This window comes from Gymnoscopelus braueri, assembly GCF_963280865.1.
Source record: "Gymnoscopelus braueri genome assembly, chromosome: 8".
NCBI classification, from domain to species: domain Eukaryota; kingdom Metazoa; phylum Chordata; class Actinopteri; order Myctophiformes; family Myctophidae; genus Gymnoscopelus; species Gymnoscopelus braueri.
The window spans coordinates 41174387-41197223 of record NC_137609.1 but is presented as its reverse complement, the minus strand read 5'-3'; the positions used below and the strand labels follow the sequence as shown (position 1 = coordinate 41197223).

General features: G+C 38.8%; 2 protein-coding genes across 2 annotated transcripts in view; both read right to left on the bottom strand.

The window, feature by feature from the left end:
- Window positions 1-22837, bottom strand: part of LOC308090001 (stAR-related lipid transfer protein 13-like) — a 155497-nt gene that overhangs the window by 90914 nt on the left and 41746 nt on the right. Inside the window, 2 exon segments of the mRNA XM_080435019.1 lie at window positions 6826-6856; window positions 14089-14280. Of these exon segments, the coding sequence (XP_080291145.1) occupies window positions 6826-6856; window positions 14089-14280 (223 nt within the window).
- Window positions 15642-18685, bottom strand: LOC308090061 (C3a anaphylatoxin chemotactic receptor-like; the record flags this gene model as incomplete). The annotated part of the gene is made up of 3 exons (XM_080435092.1): window positions 15642-15665; window positions 17816-17956; window positions 18260-18685. 3 exons carry the CDS (start codon window positions 18683-18685, stop codon window positions 15642-15644), a joined length of 591 nt encoding a protein of 196 aa, XP_080291218.1.

Below are 22837 nucleotides of genomic sequence, written 5' to 3'. Positions count from 1 at the left end.
CGGTAATGTGACCCGTTGCGGGTCCACAGGGGGTTGGCACCCCCACCCCCCCTAGTTGGTGGGGGGGGGGGGTTGCGGTGCCACTCTGGAGACACCTCCTCAGCCTCCTTAAATCATGCACACAAAAAATGTAATACACACATACTGTATACACATGATGTTTGTATGCCTATGTAACGAAGAACACCCAAACACACTGAAACACGCACGCAAAGGCCGGCGGGATCGGCAAAGGCCTCGAACTCGCGACACACCGTCAGGCTACATTGAGCCTATAGGTGCCTGGACCGCTACGCCAGCGGTCCGGGCCTGTGTTATCCTTTTTTACTACGATTGTGCAATCTTTTGTTGTAATTTCTCGGGTCAATGGAATGGAATGGAAAAGACAAAAAAGATGGAATGCCAACACATCTCCACCAAACGCTTAGCCTCTTACAAACCATGGGCATGTTTCGGCCTTATCATTACGGGCATGTTTCGGCCTTATCATTACGGGCAAACATTTTCAGTATATCTCTCACAATGCGTCACGTTGTGACACCATCGTACGACAAAGTGTCAAACCGTCTCTGTCGGATGCAAGCCTCCTACAGTATGTTCAAAACGGTTACTTTTCAGGATTCAAATTAAAAAATAGCAAAAGTAGCAGATTCACAAGCTCGCAACGCGTCTCTTTGTGCCGCGTTTCGAGCTTATGAATCTGCTACTTTTGATGCTTTTCGTGTGACGCTGTAGTGTGGGCGTTAATTTGCGGAAAAACACAAACAGTTAGAATACGGAGATACGCGGTTTCTTGCCAGACGGCAACAAAACGCAGCTCAAGCGGTTTTAACCGCTATACAGTTGCCATGTTGCCTGTGGCTGTCACTCAAAGAGGAAGACAAGCGATATGCAGGTCACAGGGGTCAGAGTTCAACCCCATTCATCATCAGCACCACTAGCATCTTCCACACGGTATCCCACGGCAACACGAGGCTCAGGGAAAAAAGCAACATTTAAGGACAACTTTACAGTAAAAATCCTGAGTGTTCGTTTAACCCAATGCATCCGGGAACGCATCTGTGTCACTTTAAGATTTCTTTGGCTATTTAAAAATAGCAGATCTACAAGCTCACAGCGCGGCACCAAGTGCCGCACTGTGAGCTTGTAGATCTGCAATTTTTCGGAAAATCATGAAACTTTGTGCAAATCTTTGAATATATATTTATTAAAGCGAACATTTGTAACTGTCAAATGTCTCAACAAATGTCTCAAACTTTTATCAAGGACCCCCAAAATTATATGTTTTTGGCCCCCGATCCCCTTCAAAATATGTTGTTCCAGCCCCCCCCCCCACCCAGAAGCAAAGATTTGATTTAAATATGTTGTTTAAAAAGAAAAATGTATTCAAAGATTTGCAAGATCAAGATTCAAGATTTTTTTTTTAAAGCAGATCTACAAGCTCGTAGCGCGGCACTCACCCCGCTATGAGCTTGTAGATCTGCTATTTTTGAATAGCCAAAATAATGGTTAAAGTGGTTACACAGATGCGTTCCCGGCTTTAATTAACTGCTCCCCTAACCACTCGCTAACTATATTAACTGTCATCTGTAGATAGTGGGCAATAAAACAAGACAAACAGGACTAAACTAACCTAAAAGATAAATAACCAAACCTCTAAAAGCACTCATTTTCATGAATGTATGTATATATATATACAGTATACAAATACACACGTTATTTATAGGCCTAAGCTGCTGTCTTGCTTTGTATGAAAACATTCAGTGTATATGTGTCCAGATAAAAGCAGAATAATAAAGCGTTTTAATCCCAGGGCTGTGATGTACTGGTAGTGATGTGGGTGTTCAGACCATCTGTTATCACAAGACCCAAAGCACAACAAAGTCGGTAACACTTTAGAATAACTATTCGTTATAAGTAGTTAATAGATCATTCATAAACTGTTAGTTAATGAGTAATTAATGACTTGTTAATCATTTGTTAATAGTTAGTTAAGGATTAATAACAATGCCTCATAACTGCTTAATAGATCATTTATAAACCATTAGTTAATGAGTTATTAATGTCTTGTTAAATGTTTGTTAACAGCTAGTTAAGGAGTTGTAACCATGATTTATGGATAGTTAATAGATTAGTAACAAACTATTAGTTAATGAGTTATCAATGACTTGTTAAATATGTTTTAATAGTATGTTAAGGATTTATAAATATGCCTTATAGATAGCTAATAGATCACTCACAGAGTAATAGTTAATGTATGTTATTGGGTAGTTATTCTAAAGTTGCAACTACTCCTCATTTACTAACATGAGTTAAGTATGTGTTAATGGTTAATTTATGTTATTGGGTAGTTATTCTAAAGTTGCAACTACTCCTCATTTACTAACATGAGTTAAGTATGTGTTAATGGTTAAAATATGTTATTGGGTAGTTATTCTAAAGTTGCCACTACTCCTCATTTACTAACTATTAACAAATACTTAACTTACCTTTTACAAATCAATTGTTAATGATTTGATTCCCATCTACTAATACCAGAGACACGTTGTACAACAGCAAATGGGTGGTACAGAAATTTGATGTGATACTGTGCACATATTTCACATTTTGGTACCTCAACCTTGCTCTATATTTTACAAAATAAATACCACAGATGAAGTAATGAACAATTAATTTTAATGAATAAAGAAAACAGTACAAAAATAAATAATGCATCAATCTAAAATAACAATAGCAAATAAAGAAATAGTCATATCAACAGTAATAGAGCAAATAGAAATTACCAAAAGGGATACCTTCATAATCCCATCATAATCCGCCTCTACAGTCCAGATTACATAGCTTTAACCAGTGGATATACAGCACACACATTAGCTTTAGCTTTATAGCAGGCCTTCTGCAGTAAGCAGTATGGCCACAGCAACACCATGTGCTAAAATTGTAGCTATGCTAATATTGTAGCTAACAGGCTAATAAGTGTTCCCAAATTATAAATCTTACTCTTTTTCATCAAACAAACACAAAACAAATCTTTATATTAACTAATAAACACAACAGTTCATACAGTTTTCATGGTTTTGCACTACATCACCTGAAATGCATAAAATAGAATACACAATGTATCAGATACAGCACAATAGACCGCCGAAGTCTGACGTCATTTACACATCCTTTGTTTGTCTACCTGGTTCGCAGTTTTCCACCCCCGTTCTGAATCCCATAGACGTATTTAATATCGCGTCAAATAAGAACTGTGTTCCAAAAATAAACAAATGACCCCGGCGGGTTGACTCTTATGGATATGAAGCATCAACTGACGGTGAGAAAACGCTAATGTTACTTCCGCCGAATTAGTTACATTTTCGCCAGAAACAGACTGTATCAAATATAAGTGACTGACTATCATAAACGATACAGAACCCCCTCCCTGACAATAACGCCGACACGCGGTGTTTATTTTTGGACCACAATTCTTATATGAGACGATTCTAAGATGACCCAATGTTATTCTCCATAGAGAAATTACTTACCGCAAACCTGGGGATGAACGAGTCACGTCAGGACTTCGGTGCTCTATGGTGTGTCTTGTTCACAATAACTGAACAACATCCTGCTCCTTTCAAAATAAAAGGCAGTTCAGCTTCAGAACTCCATTGAGACACACTGCCATCTACTGACACAAAGTGGTATTGATACTACACTATAGACTAGTGTAGTTGCATGAACTGCTGAACTGTATAGGACAATAAAATAAAAAATACATGGAACATACATGGAACATACATGGAACATACGTGGAACATTGCCAAAAATGGTAGATAAGAAATGACAGATCTACAAGCTCACAGCAAGACGCATTGCAACGTGTTGTGAGCTTGTAGATATGCTATTCCTGATCTGATATTTCTGGCGAATGAAGAGAAACAGAAGAAAATAATTGCAACCTCACAAATTTCAAATTGAGGGTTATTGCTTCTAAAAAGGCCCAGTAAACACCTAGGGGCCAGTTATGAGTCAATTTCTGGTCATGGCCTGGAATGTTGAAAAGAGGCATTTTTCTTGAGTTTTTCTTGAGCTCACACTTGAGCTTGTAGATCTGCTATTTCTAATCTGCTATTTCTACTGAATGAAGAAAAACTGTTCAGTTCATGCAACTATACTAGTCTGTAGTGTAGTACCAATACCACTTTGTGTCAGTAGATGGCAGTGTGTCTCAATGGAGTTCTGAAGCTGAACTGCCCTTTATTTTGAAAGGAGCAGAATGTTGTTCAGTTATTGTGAACAAGACACAAGAGAAGGGGCGATTGTGCTGTACACATTGTGTATTCTATTTTATGCATTTCAGGTGATGTAGTGCAAAACCATGAAAACTGTATGGACTGTTGTGTTTATTAGTTAATGTAAATAATTTGTTTTTGTTTGTTTGATGAAAAAGAGTAAGATTTATAATTTGGGAACACTTATTAGCCTGTTAGCTACAATATTAGCATAGCTACAATTTTGGCACATGGTGTTGCTGTGGCCATACTGCTTACTGCAGAAGGCCTGCTATAAAGCTAAAACTATATTTAATCTGGACTGTAAAGGCAGATTATGATGGGACTATGAAGGTATTCCTTTTGGTTATTTCTAATTACTGTATTACTGTTGATATGACTATTTCTTTATTTGCTATCGTTGTTTTAGATGGATGCATTTGTTATTTTTGTACTGTTTTCTTTATTCAATAATAATAATAATAAATTGTTCATTATTTCATCTGTGGTATTTATTTTGTAAAATATAGAGCAAGGTTGAGGTACCAAAATGTGAAATATGTCCACAGTATCACATCAAATTTCTGTACCACCCATTTGCTGTTGTACAACGTGTCTCTGGTATTAGTAGATGGGAATCAAATCATTAACAATTGATTTGTAAAAGGTAAGTTAAGTATTTGTTAATAGTTAGTAAATGAGGAGTAGTGGCAACTTTAGAATAACTACCCAATAACATAAATTAACCATTAACACATACTTAACTCATGTTAGTAAATGAGGAGTAGTTGCAACTTTAGAATAACTACCCAATAACATAAATTAACCATTAACACATACTTAACTCATGTTAGTAAATGAGGAGTAGTTGCAACTTTAGAATAACTACCCAATAACATAAATTAACCATTAACACATACTTAACTCATGTTAGTAAATGAGGAGTAGTTGCAACTTTAGAATAACTACCCAATAACATAAATTAACCATTAACAAATACTTAACTCATGTTAGTAAATGAGGAATAGTTGCAACTTTAGAATAACTACCCAATAACATATATTAACTATTAACAAATACTTAACTAGCCATTAGTAAGTGTTTTACTAATAGCTTGTTCATAATCCTTCAAACATATATAAGGCATAGTTTTAAATCATTAGCATACATGTAGTAAATATTTAACAAGTTATTAACAAGTCATTAACTAATAGTTTGTGAGTAATATATAGACATTAGTAACTCATTAACTAATGGTTTATAAATGATCTTTGAACTAGTTATAAGGCATTTATAAGACATATTATAAATAATCAGCATACTGTTAATAAGTCAGTTAACTAATAGTTTGCTACTAATCTATTATTTATCTATAAGTCATGGTTACAACTCCTTAATTAGCTGTTAACAAACATTTAACAAGACATTAATAACTCATTAACTAATGGTTTATAAATGATCTATTAAGCAGTTATAAGGCATTGTTATTAATCCTTAACTAACTATTAACAACTGCTTAACAAGTCATTAATAACTCATTAACTAACAGTTTATGAATGATCTATTAACTACTTATAACGAATAGTTATTCTAAAGTGTTACCCAAATTCCACCCAAAGCTAAACTTCAGAGCGCTTCTGCTGCGTGTTTGTGTCCTTTGTGTGCGCGTGCGCGTGCGTGTGCGTGTGCGTGTGTCAGTGGTGGTCAAAGTACTCAAAGGTTTTACTTAGGTAAAAGTATCAATACTGCAATGTAGAAATATGTTACAAGTGAAAGTCTGGAATATAAAACTTACTTGAATAAAAGTACAAAAGTATTGGTATCAAAATGTACTTAAAGTACCAAAAGTAGAAGGACAAAAATGTTTGAAAATAGCAGATCTACAAGCTCACAACACGTCGCAATGCGATGCGTTGTGAACTTCTAGATCGGCAATTTTCAAATAGCCTAAAATAGGGCTAAAGTGGTTAATGTATGTTTTATAATGTCATTATTTATATCCGCAAAGTAACTAGAAACTAAAGTTTTCTAATAATTGCAGTGGAGTAAAAGTACAATATTTGGCTCTGAAATGTAGTGGAGTAGAAGTAAAAGTAGAGAATAAATAAATGAGAGTATTGGAAATACTCCAGTAAAGTGAAAGTACCTAAAAAGTTTACTTAAGTACAGTACTTGTACTTAGTTACTTTACACCACTGGCGAGTGTGTGTGCGCGTGTGTGCGTCGGCGTGTGTGTGTGTGTGTGTGTGCGTGTGTGTGTGTGTGACAGCAGAGAAAGCAGCGTATCATTGCTCACTGGGTGGCTGAGGTTTGCCATACTGGTTTGGAATCCAGTGGGAGACATTCCCAGAAGTCCAGTTATATCCCGAAAGCGGGGAAAGCAAAACAGCGTGACAAAACATGAACGCTGAGCTCACACGTGTACACAGTGTAACACACACACTCATAGTACGCACGCACGCACGCACGCACGCACGCACGCACGCACGCACGCACGCACGCACGCACGCACGCACGCACGCACGCACGCACGCACGCACGCACGCACGCACGCAGCTTGTAAGCTTACCTGCTGATGTGCTGGTCATTCTTCCTGCAGCCTGATGGGGAGAGAGAGAAATATAGGATTATTGTGTGTTGTGTTGTGTTGTGTTGTGTTGTGTTGTGTTGTGTTGTGTTGTGTTGTGTTGTGTTGTGTTGTGTTGTGTTTGTGTGTGTGTGTGTGTGTGTGTGTGTGTGTGTGTGTGTGTGTGTGCGTACGTGCGCGCGTGCGCGTGTGTGTGTGTGGTTGTTTTAAATCTAGGTCATAGGTCATTCATTCAGCACAATGGTAAATAAAACATGTTAAAACACATTATTAGAACCCACACTCACACACACACACACACGCACCCGCAAACCCTCACACACACGCACACACGCGCACACAGACACACGCACACACGTATGCGTGCACGCACGCACACACACACACTCTATGGGGGCTATTTAGCTTCTGAAATACCGGTAAAGGAGCCTCATAAGCACACACACACACACACGCACGGGCACACACAGGAACGCATGGGCACACACACACACACACACACAGTGGAGTTTGGCTTTTAAACAGCATCATATTTATTGTTGTAAAGACTTCTTGGAAGAAGAATATGAGTGATGTACGAGTGGTCAAATTAAATCAGACATTCCTCAAATGTGATTTATTATGTTTGATATGTTTAATTACCAAACGTCTCCGGTTGATCAGCAAACAAACACTCCATTCAGGCCTCTGTGTTTTTTTACTGGGATGTTTGGGGGTGTGAACATTCAGTCACTGTGTTTCTTTGGTGAAGGGACAGTGGTGGAACTAAGTATATTAACTTAAGTACTGTACTTAAGTACAATTTCCAATTCCCAATACTTTTACTTCTACTCCGCTACATCTCGGATCCAAATATTATACTTTTACTCCACTACAATTATTTGAATTTTTTAGTTTTTGTCGATTATTATTATAAAACATATAGCCGATATACAAGCTCCAAATGCGTCGCGACGCGACGCCGTGTGAGCTTGTAGATCTGCTATTTTCAAAAGATCGTTATACATTTGAAAACTTGAAATGGGACAGTACATTTTGATGCCAACACTTTTGTACTTTTACTCAAGCACATTCTGAATTCCGGACATTTACTTGTAACAGAGTATTTCTATACTGCAGTATTGATACTTTTGCTTAAGTAAAAAATCTGAGTACGTTTTCCACCACTGTTACGGCTGGGTTTGGAAGGCCTGCCTGGGGCTGTCACAACTCACCAGCATCAACGTTTACTTGACCATTAACTGTCATACAAATAATTGCGATTAACGATTTAATTGTATTCTTGGCATTGGACGTTGGAACATAATAAACAAAAGTAACATTTAGAGTTTAGGGCTTTTTAAACAAAAAGTGCACAGGGCAGATATGTTATGACAAAATAACTTCAATATACAAAGAAATGACTGCCGGTATACCAAAATAAATAATGTACTACTAGGGCAAAAATATCAGTTATTTCTGCTATTTTTTGAAAATGCATAAAGATTTTTTCATCATGGAAACGATTATGCAAAAATAATTGTGATTATCTCCGATAATTGCAATCCTGCGGTTATGTAATAATTGTTGTGACAGGCCTAGGCAAACCTTCTGATGATGCTGCTGCTGAACCACAAACACCAAAAGGTTGATTTATACGTGTGCCCGTCGCTGTCACGCACCAAAAATAGTGTCTCATTGTGAGACGCTGTGAGCTTATAGATCTACTATTTTCTGGGAATGGATCTGTGTGAATATGTGTGGATGGGGATTGGGGAATTTGTTTGTTGTTTGTATTGTGCTTACGTGCGTGCGTGCGTGCGTGCGTGCAAGTGCGTGTGTGCGTGTGTTTGTGTGTGTGTGCATGTTTTCCTTGATTTCTATTGGTGTCTTGGTACAGAAACACTCAACACAAAGTGATAAATATTAATGTGCTCCACACTCTTTTGCTGTATTTGTCACTGACTATTTGAATATGCAGTGAAATATGGTATCAGATGCATTTAGTCCATCCTAATTATTAGGAACAGTGGGCGCTATACGGGGGCAGCACGTACAGTACCACACTTCATTAAAATTATAATTATTTAAACCTCATCTCCATATTGTAACTTTTTGTGTTTTTTCGTAAATTAACGCCCTACTTTATCATTCTACAGCGTCACACAAAAGTAGCAGATCTGTAAGCTTGAAAGCTCGTTTTGAGCTTGTAGATCTGCTACTTTTGCAATTTTAGAATTTACAGTTTTGGACATGTGAGGTTTGCACCCGAACAGAGACGATGTACGTTTACTGCTTAAATGTAAAATATGTTCTACAATGTGCTGTTGCATTAATGTAAGAGTTAACCCATTAAGACCGAAAATGTCATTTTAGATTTCTTTGGCTATTCAAAAATAGCAGATATACAAGCACATTTGTAGAATCAGCCTCAGGTCTTAATGGACTATATATGGCGGTGCTCTTTGTTCATGTTTACCTCTATGTATAGGCCTATCATACTCATAAAGTCTGCTAAAAAGCATTGCAGCAGATCCGTGTTATTTCCCACATGAGCTACAGTCAACAGCCTGTGACTGAAACATCCAGTTAGTGGAATAACAGCACAGGAAATTGATGCTTAAAGTATACACAAATCTGGAATTCACGCACACGCACACGCACACGCACACGCACACACACACACACACACACACACACACACACACACACGCACGCACGAACATACAGTACATATCGTTGTTGTCGGGCAGAAACGTCCAACTTGATCATACTACAGTGTCACACAAAAGCATCAAAAGAAGCAGATCTACAAGCTCGAAATGCGTCTCAAAACGCGGCGCATAGCGATGCGTTTCAAGCTTGTCGGTCTGCTATTTTTAAAACTTGAATCCAGAAAAGTAACAGTTTTGGACATATGAGGTTTCCACCTGACCGAGATGAAATGTCTTTACCAAAAATAGCCGATCTACAAGCTCAGTGAGATGGACCTGAGTTGCTGTACTTGGTCTGCTTTTTTTCATCCAAATCTACAGGCTACAAGTAAGCTCACCGACACATTGTGAACTTGTAGATTTGCTATTTTTGGCTAATGTTCCCCCCAAGAATAATGGATGCTGGGGTTCAAGTGGTTAATAATGCTTTGAAACACTACACTCTGAACTAGATTTAGGGGGGAAATTAGCTCTGGGTTTGGATTTACAAAGTTTGAAAAACATGTGTTGATCTGGCTGTCTGTACGTTTGTATGACTGAGTGTGTGTGTGTGTGTGTGTGTGTGTGTGTGTGTGTGTGTGTGTGTGTGTGTGTGTGTGTGTGTGTGTGTGTGTGTGTGTGTGTGTGTGTGTGTGTGTGTGTGTGTGTGTGTATGACTGAGTGTGAGTGTGAGTGTGTGTGTGTGTGTGTGTGTGTGTGTGTGTGTGTGTGTGTGTGTGTGTGTGTGTGTGTGTGTGTGTGTGTGTGTGTGTGTGTGTGAGTGAGTGAGTGAGTGTGAGTGTGTGTGTGTGTGTGTGTGTGTGTGTGTGTGTGTGTGTGTGTGTGTGTGCGCGTGTGTGTGTGTGTGTGTGTTTGGACAGCTGTACTTTATCAGTCATGGTTTGAGGAAAATAAACCCACTCCTCCAAATCGGTCTGATCCCACGGCACGCACACACGCTCGCGCACACGCACACACACACAGTACACACAAAATGACGTATTGTGACGCATTGTGGGCTTATAGATGAAGTATAGAATACGGCTTGTATGTTTTGTAATCCTAACACAAATCCTACTATCTGACTGATGTGAACGTGCACAAGGACATTCACCATTACCATTATGAAGAGAGCGACAAAACTATTTGTTAATTTTTCCCAAATGTACTTAGGTTTTTGTGAACTCTGCCATATCCCACACACCCCATGAAGTCTTGAATTCATGACGATTTGTTTTTGTCGCATTCTTAAGCCAATAATTTGATGACTGGCGGACTCTCCGGTAGGAGAATTGCGGAGACTATGACTAAAACAAAATTTGCTGTAAAAATCGAAAAAAATGTACATCCTCAAGTAAAGTAAAAGTATACCTCCAAATTGTACTTAAAGGTTCTATGACATTCATTTTCATTTTTTTATTTTTTATGTTTTTTGGGGGGTTTTATGACCTCAATTACACCCAAGAAATCTGAACTTTGAACATTCAGTGGATTTTCTGTGGTCTGGGGTTTTCTGAATAATTAGGCTGAAAAGTAATCTGAGCTTCGGCAGTGAAGTCACAGCCCGTTAATCCCGCCCACTCTCCTCCTCGCCCCTCCCCTCCCCTATCCTTTCCTTTGGGGGGGGCGGAGCAGAGGCGATGATTGACAGGCAAAATCCCTCACCAGCGACACCCGCAGGCAAAGATTTCTTTTTTCATTGCAGTTGAAAAGGCTTTAGAAATGTGAGAGAAAAACACCTGCCATGGATCAATGGAGTGGAATTTTTAGTTAAAACTTTTTATACACGTTTGAAGGACCATGACAAAGACTTTTAATGTGTGGTAAAACTGAACGTCATGAAACCTTTAAGTACACAGATTTGTATTCTTATATAAATTAAAGGACGACTTCACCCATTTTCAACCTATCTTCATATAGTAGATCCTCACTAATGCTCCTGATAAAATTGTGATTTTTTTTTTCTACTCAGTCTGTGTCTCATAGGAGGCCTGTGAACACTTCAGAAACCCATCTACCAGTGACATCATCGTTAGATTTTTTTAATTTATTTTTTCAATATTTCATTTTTTTTATCTTTATTTTTATTAACGTGAGAACAATGGCTTCCTATAGCATGCTAACTTTTCAGGAAAAGAAAGCCTGTAGTTTCTATTAGCCTGGATTCCCCATCGATGATGTCACTGGTAGACAGGTTTCTGAAGTGTCCACAGCCCTCCCTCTGAGACACAGAGTGACTAGACAAAAATGGTGCCATATTATAATGAGCATTAGTGAGGACCAATTATATGAAGACAGGTTGAAAATGGGTGAAGTTGTCCTTTAATATGTACTGACCCGCCCAAATAAACTAGAAAAGAAAAGGTGTGCAGACTGTGCACCCAGGAAGGTGTTGTTTCGTTGCAGTATAGTATACTGTATGACGCAGTGCAGACAGCAGTGTGACTGGATGGAGAAAGAGTTTTTTTTGCTGGGTTTACAAAACAGCAGGAACGTTGGTTGGAGCTGAGCCCAGACAGAGGAGAGGAGAGAGGGTTCATTTAGTTAGAAGGATACAGGTATGATTAGATTAGACTACACATCTCAGTCAGAGACTAGACTCACTCCCCATCAGTGGTGGAAAAAGTACCCACCTTTTTTACTTAAGTATAAGTATCAATACTGCAATATATAACTACTCTGTTGCAAGTAAAAGTTCGGAATTCAAAATGTACAAAAAGTAAAAGTACAAAAGTATTGGTATCAAAATGTACTTAAAGTGCTAAAAGTAGAAAGTATTAATTATGCAGAATGTCCCATTTCACATGTTTTCAAATGTATGAGCTTGTAGATCGGCTATTTTCAAATGGCCAAAATATATATAGGGCTGAAGTGGTTAATGTATGTTTTGTAATAATAATCCAAATCTACAAAGTAACTAGTTACTAAAGTTTTCAAATAATTGTAGTGGAGTAAAAGTACAATATTTGCCTCTGAGTTGTAGTGGAGTAGAAGTAAAAGTACAGAAAATTGGAAATACTCCAGTACAGTAAATACCCCAAAATGGTACTTAAGTACAGTACTTAAAGGTAGGGTAAGTGATTTGCTTTGGTTAAAATAAGTGTTAAATAGCTCTATATTCTGATAGTACTCATTGCTATAGAGTGTTTGTTCAGTATTAGGAGTCTCCTTGTCTCTCCACCTCTTTATTAAACAGAAAATGCATTTTCGTTTCAGTTTCAGTTTCAGTTTCATTTCCAATTTTATCCAACCAGGACAGAGAACTCAACCAGGATACAGATTAAACAAGTGGAATTGGAAGTGATGACACTAAGAAATGAGCAGACAAAATTGGAACTGGAACACTATACAAATTAAGCTTAAAAATGGGTACTTTGATTGGCTGAGATTTTGACACCTACCGAAAAATGTATTTTCTGTTTATTAAAGAGCTGGAGAGACAGGGAGACATCTGTTACTGAAAAAACACTCTACTGCAGCAATGATTACTATCAGAATATAGTATTTTAACCTTTTAACAAAATACTTTTTGTTTTAACCAAAAAATATCACTTACCCTACCTTTAAGTAAATGTACTTTACACCACTGCTCCCCATTTTCTACTGCAAGTCTGAAAGCTCAGCTCTTCAGAGACCCTTGTATCTCTTTGTGTCTTTTTTTTTTGATAGATGCTACACTACCATTGATTGAGTTACTAGGCAAAAAATGTGAACAGCACAATTACATTTATAATACTTTGTCTAAAAGGTCCGTCCAAAAAAGTCCTTGCAGCCTTGTTTCCATTGGGGTCCACCAGATGTATGTTAGTTACGTGTTCACACGCCATGTTATTTATATACTTTTTGCTTGACCACAAAATACTAAGAATATAATTTAGATAGCATATCGTTGCTAACCAGCTAACTAAATTTTTCCGCTTTTGCATTTTTTCCATAAATCAGTGCTAGTAAACACCCTTTACGTCTGTGTATTGGTAAAAAAAATATTGAACCAATGAAAAGTATTAAAAAGCGCTTCGGACAAAACCAGCTAACTCCATTAGATCCTCAAACTTTCTGCTAAACCAGCTAACTCCAGCAAAGGGGGGTGGAGTTAGCTGGTTTTGCTGACTCCAGGCTCCACCCCCTTTTGACCTCCAACCTCATTGTGAGCTTGGAGGTCCATAGACCATATTCACACGACGGCCATATTGGAATTTAACATTGAAAGTGCCGCCACCCGGGGTGGCTACTTTCATTGACTTCATAGAAACATGGCCGCCGTGTGAATATGGTCTATTCAGCTGTTCTTATCAATGATGAACAAAACCTCCTAGCTCCACTTTTTTTTTTTTTTTTCATTTTCTGAAAAATGAACATTTTGGAGTTAGCTGGTTCCTGCCGGACAGCAGAGATATAGTTTAGACAGATGCTAGGTTTGATGTTTACCTGGTCATTTGACTAGGGTCTATGACATATACTCTGATCTTGCATTTTAAGTTTGATAATCACTGGGGGGTTTTTTCTTCCTATGGACACACACATGCACACACACAAACACACATGCGCGCACACACACACACACCACACTTACCCTGGCCCGTCGTGCGTGGAGGTGTGCGGAGGAGTTCAGGGAGGAGCGGGCGAGAGGCCTGCTACGCGTCAAAGGGTGTGACTGGCGCCTGCTCAGAGCGTCCGGTGTGTCAGGAGGAGAACCTCTGGAGGAGGTGGACTGGTCCTGGGTCAGCGAACCACGGCTCAAAACCTTCCCCACAGCCACAGTATCCTGAGAAGATACAAAAGTGGTGGTTAGTCTCAAGACGAACAAACTCAATACCAGGTGGTATAAAGTAACCAAGTACATTTACTCAAGTACTGTACTGTACAATTTTATTTTTTACTTTACTGGAGTATTTTAAATTTTCAGTACTTCTACTCCATTACATCTCACAGGCAAATATTGTACTTTTACTCCAATACAATTATTTGAAAACTTTAGTTACTAGTTACTTTGTAGGTTTCGATTATTACAACAAAACATACATTAACCACTTCAGCCCTATATGCATTTCGGCCAGTTGAAAATAGCCGATCTACAAGCTCACAATGCATTGTGAGCTTGTAGATTGGCTATTTTCATTTGAAAACTTGTGAAATGGGACATTCTGCATAATGAGTACTTTCTACTTTTGGTACTTTAAATACATTTTGATACCAATACTTTCGTACTTTTACTAATTGTAAATTTTGAATTCCGGACTTTTACTTGTAACAGAGTACTTAGTTACTTTCCACCAATGCTTTTCATCAGCGATTTCCATGATTTTTTGGATAATTGTCACACACTATATTGCCATGCCCAAAAGGATGCCAGGTGGAAAGAGGCCAACTGTTGCAGCCCAGTTGGACTTCACGGTCCATTTATGCTACTGTACTTAAAAACAGGGGGAAAATAATAATAAAATATAGCTGCAGGCAGCAATAATACGGGGCCAGTGAATGAAGAAGAGAGAGAGAGAGAGAGAGAGAGAGAGAGAGAGAGAGAGAGAGAGAGAGAGAGAGAGAGAGAGAGAGAGAGAGAGAGAGAGAGACATGGAAACGGAATAGATTGAAGAGAGAGAGAGAGAGACATGGAAACGGAATAGATTGAAGAGAGAGAGAAATGGAAACAGAATAGATTGAAGAGAGAGAGAGATGGAAACGGAATGGATTGGACATCTCAACCTATTGCCATTAACATAATCGAACCCTCAACCATCGGACTGACAGGCTGCAACACTGCCTATAGTGCTATAGCTTTGACCAGGCTGATGTTGTCTGTTGAAGATCATAAACTCTTGCCTTCTGTCATGAACCAAGCCCCTGTTTCACTAACACTAAGATCACTCGTTCACAAACCATTTACCAATAGAGAAATTGTATGTCTCCTCAGAACCGAAACCAGTGAAAGCAACCGATCTACAAGCTCAGAAACACGTTGCTATCTGAAACGTTTTGAGATTGTAGATCGGCTATATTCAGAATGAAGTATGTCATACATTGAAAAAACATACTCTCAAATAAGCATTTCAGGTTATCTTTAACAATTGCACATGTATTAATTGACACAATCATGTTGTGTGCAATGCAACTTTAATGAAGTCCGCATCAAGTGAGGATTGAACTGACGACCTTCAGGTTGAGAGGCACATGTTTAAGCGAGAAGCCATTGGACCAACAGACAAGAACCAGTGAAAAAGGAGATCAAACAGATGATACAGTTTCACGCAAATAGTTGAAAAATCCTGGGTTTAAGCTTTTTTCAAACTGCTCAAAATTGCGGACAATCTAAGGGCGGAGCTTACTGGTCAACGTGATAGATGTGTTCCTCATGAGTCAAGGCACATGTGTAAGCAGGTTTAATGGCTGTCGGCCAAACGAGGCATGACTTTTGCCTGTATAACCAAACATAATAAACAATACCAACCTTTCATTATGCAACGCAAAGTCTGTTGTTATGTTTAGAACAGTGTGAAATGTCATAATATCATTCAAAAAGTGAAACTTTCATATTCTAATATGTGCATAAAGTGAAATATTTCAAACTGTTTTTGTTGTTCTAATCTTGATGATTATGGCTCATACAGCTCATGAAAATAAAATAATCCATATCTCAAAATATTAGAATATTACAGACCACAAAAAAAAAGGATTTATGATACAGAAATGTCTACCATGTGTAAAGTATGCTTTGATAGCAGCCTTAAGCTCATCTGTATTGTTGAGTGTGGTTTTTCATTGATTGATTGATTGAATACTTTATTTAGAAGTTTGCAGAGAAAAAATCACATGGAAGTACAGTTCACAATACAAGGTCAACTGATTAGGATTGAAAAGCTCATCAGAAAAGCCTACTGGCTTGTTTCAAATGGGGTTCTTATGTACTCAATTCATGGAGACACTAAATGACTGACAGATATACACTACTATGCAGAACATCATATAAACATTTTAAAGGTAAGAAAAATTAAATGAAATGTACAGTAAACAGTTCGAGGGGGGGGGGGGGTAGTTTTACACGGGCCAGTTTAGAATTGCAGCCTCCCGAAGGTGTTTCTTTTAGGGTAGTTTTGAAAGTGAGTAGGGTTTTACACTCCTTAACTGCTGTTGGTAGGGCATTCCACATTTTTGTTGCATAGCATGAGAACTAATTCAACCCCTTGTTTGTGCCAAATCTGGGTTGGTGTCTCACACCTTCCTCTTCACAATAAACACAGCTTCTCTATGCCATAGATCAGGGGTCTTCAACGTTTTTCAGGCCAAGGACCCCCTATAGCTGAGAGAGAGATGAAGCAGGGACCCTCCACTATAATGTACAAAATTGTGTTTCAGATTAAACTTTTTCTTTTTAACTTGGTCTGCTCTTTTTTCCCTCTACACCTATTTACCTCTTTGCCAAAAATAGCCGATCTACAGGCTCACAGAGCTTGTAGATCTGCTATTTCTGGCTAAAGTTCTCCTCAGAATAGAGACGCTAGGGTTCAAGTGCAATGTAAAAAAAATAAAAAATCCTTTCACAAAAAAAAATTAGTAACTCTAAGGGTCCTCAGAGATAACACAAAAAGCCATAGGGGCTTGTTTCCATTGTGGTTCTTTGTACTCAATTCATCAGTAATACATGATAATATACAATACAATACACTATATACTACAAAACATAAAGGAATACTGTGAAGCTCAGTAGAATCATACGGTATATTTACAGAGAAAGGAGGGGTGGGGCCGGGGGATGGGGGGGGGGGGCAGAGGATTCTACTATCAAGTTGTTCAAGGAGTTAAATGTTCACTTGTATTTCAGGACAGGAATTATTTTAGGTTAGTTTTGAGTTTAAAAGGAGTCGAGAACCGTTATGTATTTCAGTAGGTCCTTCCACATTTTGGTGGCAGCGTATTAGATGCATTTGAAAAAACAATTGACACATTTTGGTTATGGACATCACTCACTCTAGAGAAGTAACAGATATCTATCTGGACACTGTTCCTCTGAGTATCTTAAAGACCAGACCCACTGATCCTCTGAGTATCTTTACCATGAGTAACTTGAGCCATCCTAGACTAGCATAGACTAAATTCCTGTTTGTCTCTAGGTGGTGGACATTGGAAGGAACATCTGTTACATGGATCATTTTCTATTCATTGAAAGCATTTTCAATTTTTGAAAGGATTTTTTTGAAAGAGCTCCTTGGATTCTGCTTGCCTAATTTGCCCATGAACAAATAGAGGAACGGGTTGATGCAACTGTTTGCGCTTAAAAGAGTCAGTGATATCTTCAGTCCAGTGACAATAAATGTGTAGTGAGTCAGGTTGATGTCTAGTAAAATAAAGATGTGGTAGGGGAGCCAACTGAGGACAAATGTGACAATCACGGCAGTCATGACTTTGAAGGGCTTGGCGGTCCTGGCCGTCCTGGCCATCCTGTTGTCCTGTAGCCGTAGACTTACAATGACAATAGAAGAACACACAATGATGATGACCAGAGGGAATACAAAGCCTAGAACAAAGCGAACGACAGGGACACCTGTAGAGCTGCTGGGTAGCTTTCCATAATTGTTGTAGCAATAAGTAACCGGATTATCGTATGTTTGATTATTGAGTGTTACAACGTCACGAAACACTAAGGAGGGAATGCTCAGCGCCATCGCAAAGAGCCAGGCAACGACCACTGTAAGCGCTGCCCTTTTCAGCGTATAATTAATTCGGGCCCAAAACCCAAACACAACAATCACACAACGGTCAACACTGATGACAACCATCATGAAAATGCTACTGAACATGTTGAGGAACATGACAAAGGAGGTGAATTTGCACATGAAAAGTCCAAAGATCCAAGATCCTGTTGCTTTCAGATGGAAGTTGAAAGGCAGCATTGCACAGAAGATGAAGTCGGAGACGGCCAGGCTGAGGTACCATGTTGTGGGCACCGTCTTCTGCTTCATCTTGAAGCCAATGACCCAGATGACCAGGCCGTTACCCACAACCCCGAGCAGGAAGATGATCACATCTATCACAAGCTGGGTGACACACCATGGATCGTTAATGCACAGTGGTGAAGGAAGTGGTGAAGGAAGTGGTGGAGGGGCATAGTAATCATAGTCATACCCGTCATAGTCATACCAGTCAGTGGTAGGTGAAGGTGACGTCACGGATGCCATGGTGCACTCCTATATGAAAAGGGAAATGCACATTGATGTGTATGCAAGTACATTTATGTTATACCTCATTTGTATCAGTTGCACATTTAGGGCTGCAGATAAAAGGCTCTTTACCCTACAGTTTCTAAAGTAATAAAACAAATAATAATAAAAAAAAAAAAATATATATATATATATATATATATATATATATATATATATATATATATATATATATATATATACACACAAGCAACCTGACCAGCATGTTCAGTGTCGGTCCAGTGGTCTGTAAAGCTAGCTCCCTCGAAATGCTCCAAACCAAATGCATAGTGAGGTATGTATTACACATGTACTATTAGTCCAGTATCTACAGGTCAGCATACGGTATTATTGTCATGGCTTATTATTCAACAGCATCACTTACACTGACTTAAAACGGTCAAAGAACTTGAGAAAAGAAAGCTGATATCCATCCGTAAACAGGCAACATTACAAAAGCACATATAAACATTACAAAAAGGGTACAAAACAGAAGAAAAAAACAACAACAGTAAAAAATGCCTAGTTTTGAACTAAAATATAAGGACACCCAAGAATACTAGAGAAACCTACATTTTAGCCTCTTTAAATATGTTCATTAGTTTGATTGCCCATGATGAAAATGTGTTGGACCTTAAAAGCAAGTATTAGTTCACTCACCTCACACAAGACAGCCTGTTGAGAACAGATGTAGGTCTACGGTAACGTATGCAGTGTTACTGTGAAGAGGTGACTTACCTCTTCCTACTTCTCGGGGGGGGGGGGGGGGGGGGGGGGTGTAACAGGGGTGGCGCCCCCTTAGCCCTGGAGCTACTATGGGGGCTGGAACACCTTAAACCAGTGGTCCTTGAAGGTTCCAGGGGGTCTCCAGCCAAATTAATAGTTAGGAACCAAAATAGTTAGGAACCAGTTAGGAACCAAATTGACCCTTAATTATGTGTCTGTACCCCTGTGTACAAATGGAACCAAATGGACCCTAACGGGTCCATTTGTTTCCATTTGTACACTCTCAGAGTTAAATGAACACTAATGATGATGATACAGTGTAGACTGGGACCCCCAAGAAATCAAAATAGTTGAGTCCCTGCTATATCTTTTCAAATGGGGGTCCATGGGCTAATATGTGTCAATTTGGGGGTCCTTGACGCGAAAAAGGTTGAAAACCACTGCCTTAAACACTAGCCTCAAGCTGGCTGCTTTGCATAACATTACGTTCTCACTTACGTCCTCAGTCACACTGTATTAACAGCCACACAGGTCAGGTAGTTTATTTGTCTGCGAAATCTACAATGATGACGACGATCAGGTTATCCCTGACCGTTGTTGGAAGTTCTTGTGACTGTTCATATGATTGTTAAAACCACTGTTGAAAGCAATGTAAGTGGTGTGGTCATCTTGTCTTTTTTTTTTTTTTTTTTTCTCAAATTTTTGTCCCACGATTTTGTAAACCTATTTTTTACACCCAGTGCCAATTGTCTATGTAATCCTGGGCACTACCTTCCCTCTGCCAACCTAGGGAGGCCAGGGCCGAGCTCATGCCTCCTTCAATGCATGAGAGCCAACTGACCTTCTTCACCTGACAGGGGAGAGTTTCCCTGGTTGGACGTAGCGCGTGGAAGGAAAACGTTATTCCAACCAGTTCCCTTCCCCTCCATCAGGCGCCCCGGCTGGCCAGGGGGAGGCAGTATAATGACCAGCATTACTGCATGTTTTTGTGAGGGTACCTACCCTAGTAGACACGGGGAGAACATGCAAACTCCACACAGAAAGGCCCTTTCGCCAACCCCACCTAGGGTATGGGCACTGATCACGCGGAGGATAGAACACGCCCCCAGTGCCCACAGCGTCCCCTGCGGGAATCGAACCCAGGACCTTCTAGCTGTGAGGCGACAGCACTACCGACTGTGCCACCGTGCCCCCCAAAGTTTTAATTAATATAATTAATTTTAATTGAAAAAAATAAAAACAACAAATTAACAATGCAACAAAAATAATAAGAAATATAATTACATTAAAAATCACATGTTGAATACAGTATTTCAACTAGCACTGAGCTGAGTGGCGATGTGCACATGTCCGCGTGCACGTGACGTCATAAAATACAGCCCCCCTTGAACAAAAATCCACAGCTCATCACTGGGTGTAAGCAGCGCGCATCTAGTATGAGAGTGACGACACTAGCATAGACTCTCATTGTAAGAATGGAATGAGGAAATGCTCTGTCTGTCTCAATGGGGAAGTTCCAATGTTTGGAACTACAGCCCACAGCAACCATAGCCGCTTTGTGTGACGCAACTCTCTCTCTCTCTCTCTATGGCTCTGGGTATAAGGGCAGGCCTCTATTTATAGAAACTACAGCCTTTATTTTACTGGAAAGTTAGCATGCTGGAATAGAAGCCATTGTTCTTACATTAATTATAAAAAGAAGAAGATAAGACAAAATGTAATAATGAGTCAATTATTTTTAAAAAGTTGTTTGAAATCTTGTTTGAAATGACCAAACATTCATACTGATGTCTGAACTGTCACACACATCAGTCCTCCTCTGAGACAGAGAGTGAGGACACATTACATTATAAAACATACATTAACCAGTTTGGCCCTGTTGTATACATAGGCTATTTGAAAATAGCAGATCTACAAGCTTGTAGATCTGCTATTTTCAAACATTTTAGTACTTTTACTTTTGGTACGTTGACCTGTCTGCTTTGGTTGTGGTTTTCTTTTTGACAAGAAGCATCTGAAATCCCTCTTTGATGTGAAAACTACTTTAGTGTTTTCATGAAATAAAGATTTTGTGAACATCTAAAACGTTGTAGTTTTCTTAATGTTTATACTTTAAAGCCTTGGGTCAGGCTCATTAATATCTCAATGTGTGTTTAATAAATGCATTATGATGTTAATAACAGGACTTATGATGCTTTATGACCAATACTATGAATGTTTCATAAAACAGTAGTCTGTATGTTTGTCTTAAGTATGTTTAATTATGAAGCATCCTTAAGTATAATTGTATTCTATGAATAAGGGTGACCAGATGCGCTAAAATATTCACAGCCAGTATTAAGTAAATGTGTTTTAAATAATTTAACAGAAAATGTGTTTAAACTTGTGGTATATTCAACATTAAACATGAGAATATTACTACCAGATTATTTTGTTATAACACATTGGTTTAATAATAAGTAACTAGGTTAAAGAAATTGATGTCTCACTCAAAGTCTACTGTGCCAGCAAAGAGGGACTGAGTTTGCCTAACAAAAGACTAATCAGTCCTCACATTTACATTGAAAGGTGTGGTGAGTACATCACCTGATGAAGCTTCAAAGACTGAAACACTTGTAGATAATTGAACAAAGATTTGTTTAACTAATGAAATCAAGTAACAAATGTACTGATTATGATACATGTTTAAAAACTGAGTACTGTTGCGCCTGAATACTAATTTGTCACACTCCGGCAGCTGCTGCTGTAGGAAGTCAGAGCTTCTGTGATTGGACGATTGTTCTGTCACTGAAAGGCGGGTGTTAAGACCCCGCCCCGGAGACAAATGTGTAGAGTATATAGGCAATAACATTAGAGAGAAACAGGGCGCAGTACAACATTGACTCTTGTATTTGTTCACATTTTGACAATAAAAGTGATTGCTGAAAACGACTCCTCCGGACTCCTTCGACTTGTGATTATTCCACCAAGAGACACCTTCTCTTCCGTTGACCACTAAATCATAGATAGACAGTGTAAAGTGAAGATATTCTCATAATCATATGTATCAAATGATTGGCAAGACATTACAGGGATATTTCACATTAAATCATATGTGGGGTCATCTTTGTAATTTGTTTACTCAGGCTTTTTGTGACAGAAAGAATAAGAAGAGAAAATATAGCTGCAGGCAGCAATAATACGGGGCCAGTGAATGAAGAAGAGAGAGAGAGAGAGAGAGAGAGAGAGAGAGAGAGAGTCCGCTTGCTCACGTTTGTCGGCATAGGTCCAAAGTTCATGTGTAAAACGTTTCGTGCAGATCGCTCAAAGATCCCAGGAGGAGATAGATTTTTACTGTTTTTCATATAATTCAAAATGGCGGGAAATCTAAAGGTCAGAGGTCAAAAGTCAGAGTATGAAAGTTGT